This window comes from Ixodes scapularis, unplaced genomic scaffold (assembly GCF_016920785.2).
Source record: "Ixodes scapularis isolate PalLabHiFi unplaced genomic scaffold, ASM1692078v2 PGA_scaffold8__174_contigs__length_109621045, whole genome shotgun sequence".
In the NCBI taxonomy this organism is placed as follows: Eukaryota; Metazoa; Arthropoda; class Arachnida; order Ixodida; family Ixodidae; genus Ixodes; species Ixodes scapularis.
Genome location: NW_024609883.1, coordinates 41,686,165 through 41,687,876, shown reverse-complemented (window position 1 = coordinate 41,687,876; position 1,712 = coordinate 41,686,165). Strand labels below are relative to the sequence as shown.

The 1,712-nt window shown below is 42.1% G+C and overlaps 1 protein-coding gene across 2 annotated transcripts in view; it reads left to right on the top strand.

Annotated features, from left to right (window-relative positions):
- The first annotated feature begins 658 nt into the window (after positions 1 to 658).
- The window catches only part of LOC8031957 (histone deacetylase 1), a 43,078-nt gene continuing 42,024 nt past the window's right edge, over positions 659 to 1,712 (top strand). For both annotated transcript variants that reach the window (XM_029989057.4, XM_040215850.1), the window contains exon 1: positions 659 to 749. In XM_029989057.4, coding sequence (XP_029844917.2) covers positions 701 to 749 — 49 coding nt within the window. In that variant the 5' untranslated portion in view covers positions 659 to 700. The remainder of the gene's footprint in view (positions 750 to 1,712) is intronic.

The following is a 1,712-nucleotide window of genomic DNA, read 5'->3' as shown; positions in this document are numbered from 1 at the left end:
AGTGACCTGTCGTTGAGTAGAAAATACAGCGGGCGATTTTTCTGTCGGGTTTCTGTACAGGTGGCGCGTTAGTCGGAATGTGCTTCGGGGAAATTTTTAGTGAAAGCGTAAAATAGTACTGGTACTACACGCCCAAACAAACTAAACGTTATCGCTAACGATGGTTAGCGCCGGTTAGCGTTGTCAAATGGATAATAGCGCAATACGGGAGTTTGGTTGTCAAATGGATGCTACAGAGGCTACAGATGACCCACCCGTTTGTGTAGTCCGATTCCATCAACAGCTTACTGATAAGATATTATTGCCTTAAATTAAAATTTTTGATTAAATAAAGTTATTCGCAAACAAAGTTTAGGTCTTTATTACGGGGATCTGCGGTGGCCTGGTGGTGGCTCCGCCAGTGGGTCTTATTTACTAACTCTGGCGCCATCTTCTCTTTGATGGCCGAACTAAACTGCAACCATTGAAAGCGCCAAGATAGCCAGGGCAGTTTAGGCGCGCAAGTTTACCGTAAATCATGTGATTAAAACCGGCGTGGAAAAAACACAAGTTAATTGTATATGCTACATAATATAACAAATTTATATGCGTATAAATAATTAATAGGTAAACACTTAAAATTGACATATAAAGTATTTTCTCGCGCGACTTTCTGGGCTTGTGGGCTCGAGAGTATCTATCACGTGACCCTTTCGTAAGTATGGCCGCCACAATGCATTCAAAAAAGCGGGTTTGTTATTACTACGATGGTAAGTTGCAGTCATTACTTATCTTTTCCCCCAATTACAACGCTGCATGAGAGTCTGTACTAGCGCTCTTTCTAGATCTATGTCCGCAAACTGTACTCGACGCGATCCTATTTTTTTACTTGCCGCGCGGAAGTTCGGCGACGACGCCGAGAGTTGGCGCTGGCAATGTTTTTTCTTCACTTCATTGTTCCTGCTAATGCTAGTGAACGTAGTTTATTTAAGACGATCTCAAGAAGCTGTGTCCCCATAGCGCTTTGCTGGTGTTGTTTCAGAGTTACTTCGATCGCAAGCGGGAAGTTTAACACTTCAAATGTCGATTTTTTTTTTTTTTTTTTTTTTTTTTGTGGTGGTTGCTTTGTTTTTGCATGGTGGGGTGCCGGTTCAGTCAAGCCGATCTTCGCACATTTGTGCGTCATGGCCCATTTCGGACTTATTTGATTTTTTCGTAATATTGTTCAGTGACTGAAGCTGACCTGGTGCTTCGGTTAGTCCAGGTAAATGCGTTAAGACAGTTGATTACGTAAGATGGTCCTTTCTAAACTTAATTCTTTTAATTTTTTTTCTATGTTAGATTTAAAGGGGCCGTGCAAGGACTTTCTTACTGGTTTTTAGTTTGCATTGAACCTGAGCGCACTGAACGTAGTAACGGCGATCCTATTCATTTCAGAAAAGGATCGCCGTTACAGGTACAAATCGCCCCCACTTAAAGGCACTTTTTTTTTTTTTTCGAATTTTGCTTTATTTTAAAAGTTAAAGGCAAATTAAAATTACAAAAAAACAAGCAAAAAATAACCTCCTTCATGGCATCCTTGGTTGCTTGAGTGGCCGTGAACTAGAGGAAGGGTAGTGAGCTCAGCGAGCATTCACGGTTGCCGCACTCTGTGTCGATGGCTCAAGAGGACGCCACTAAAGCATGTTCTGAATAGGCTGTATGAAGCGGGCAGCCAGGGCAACTCGCATTCG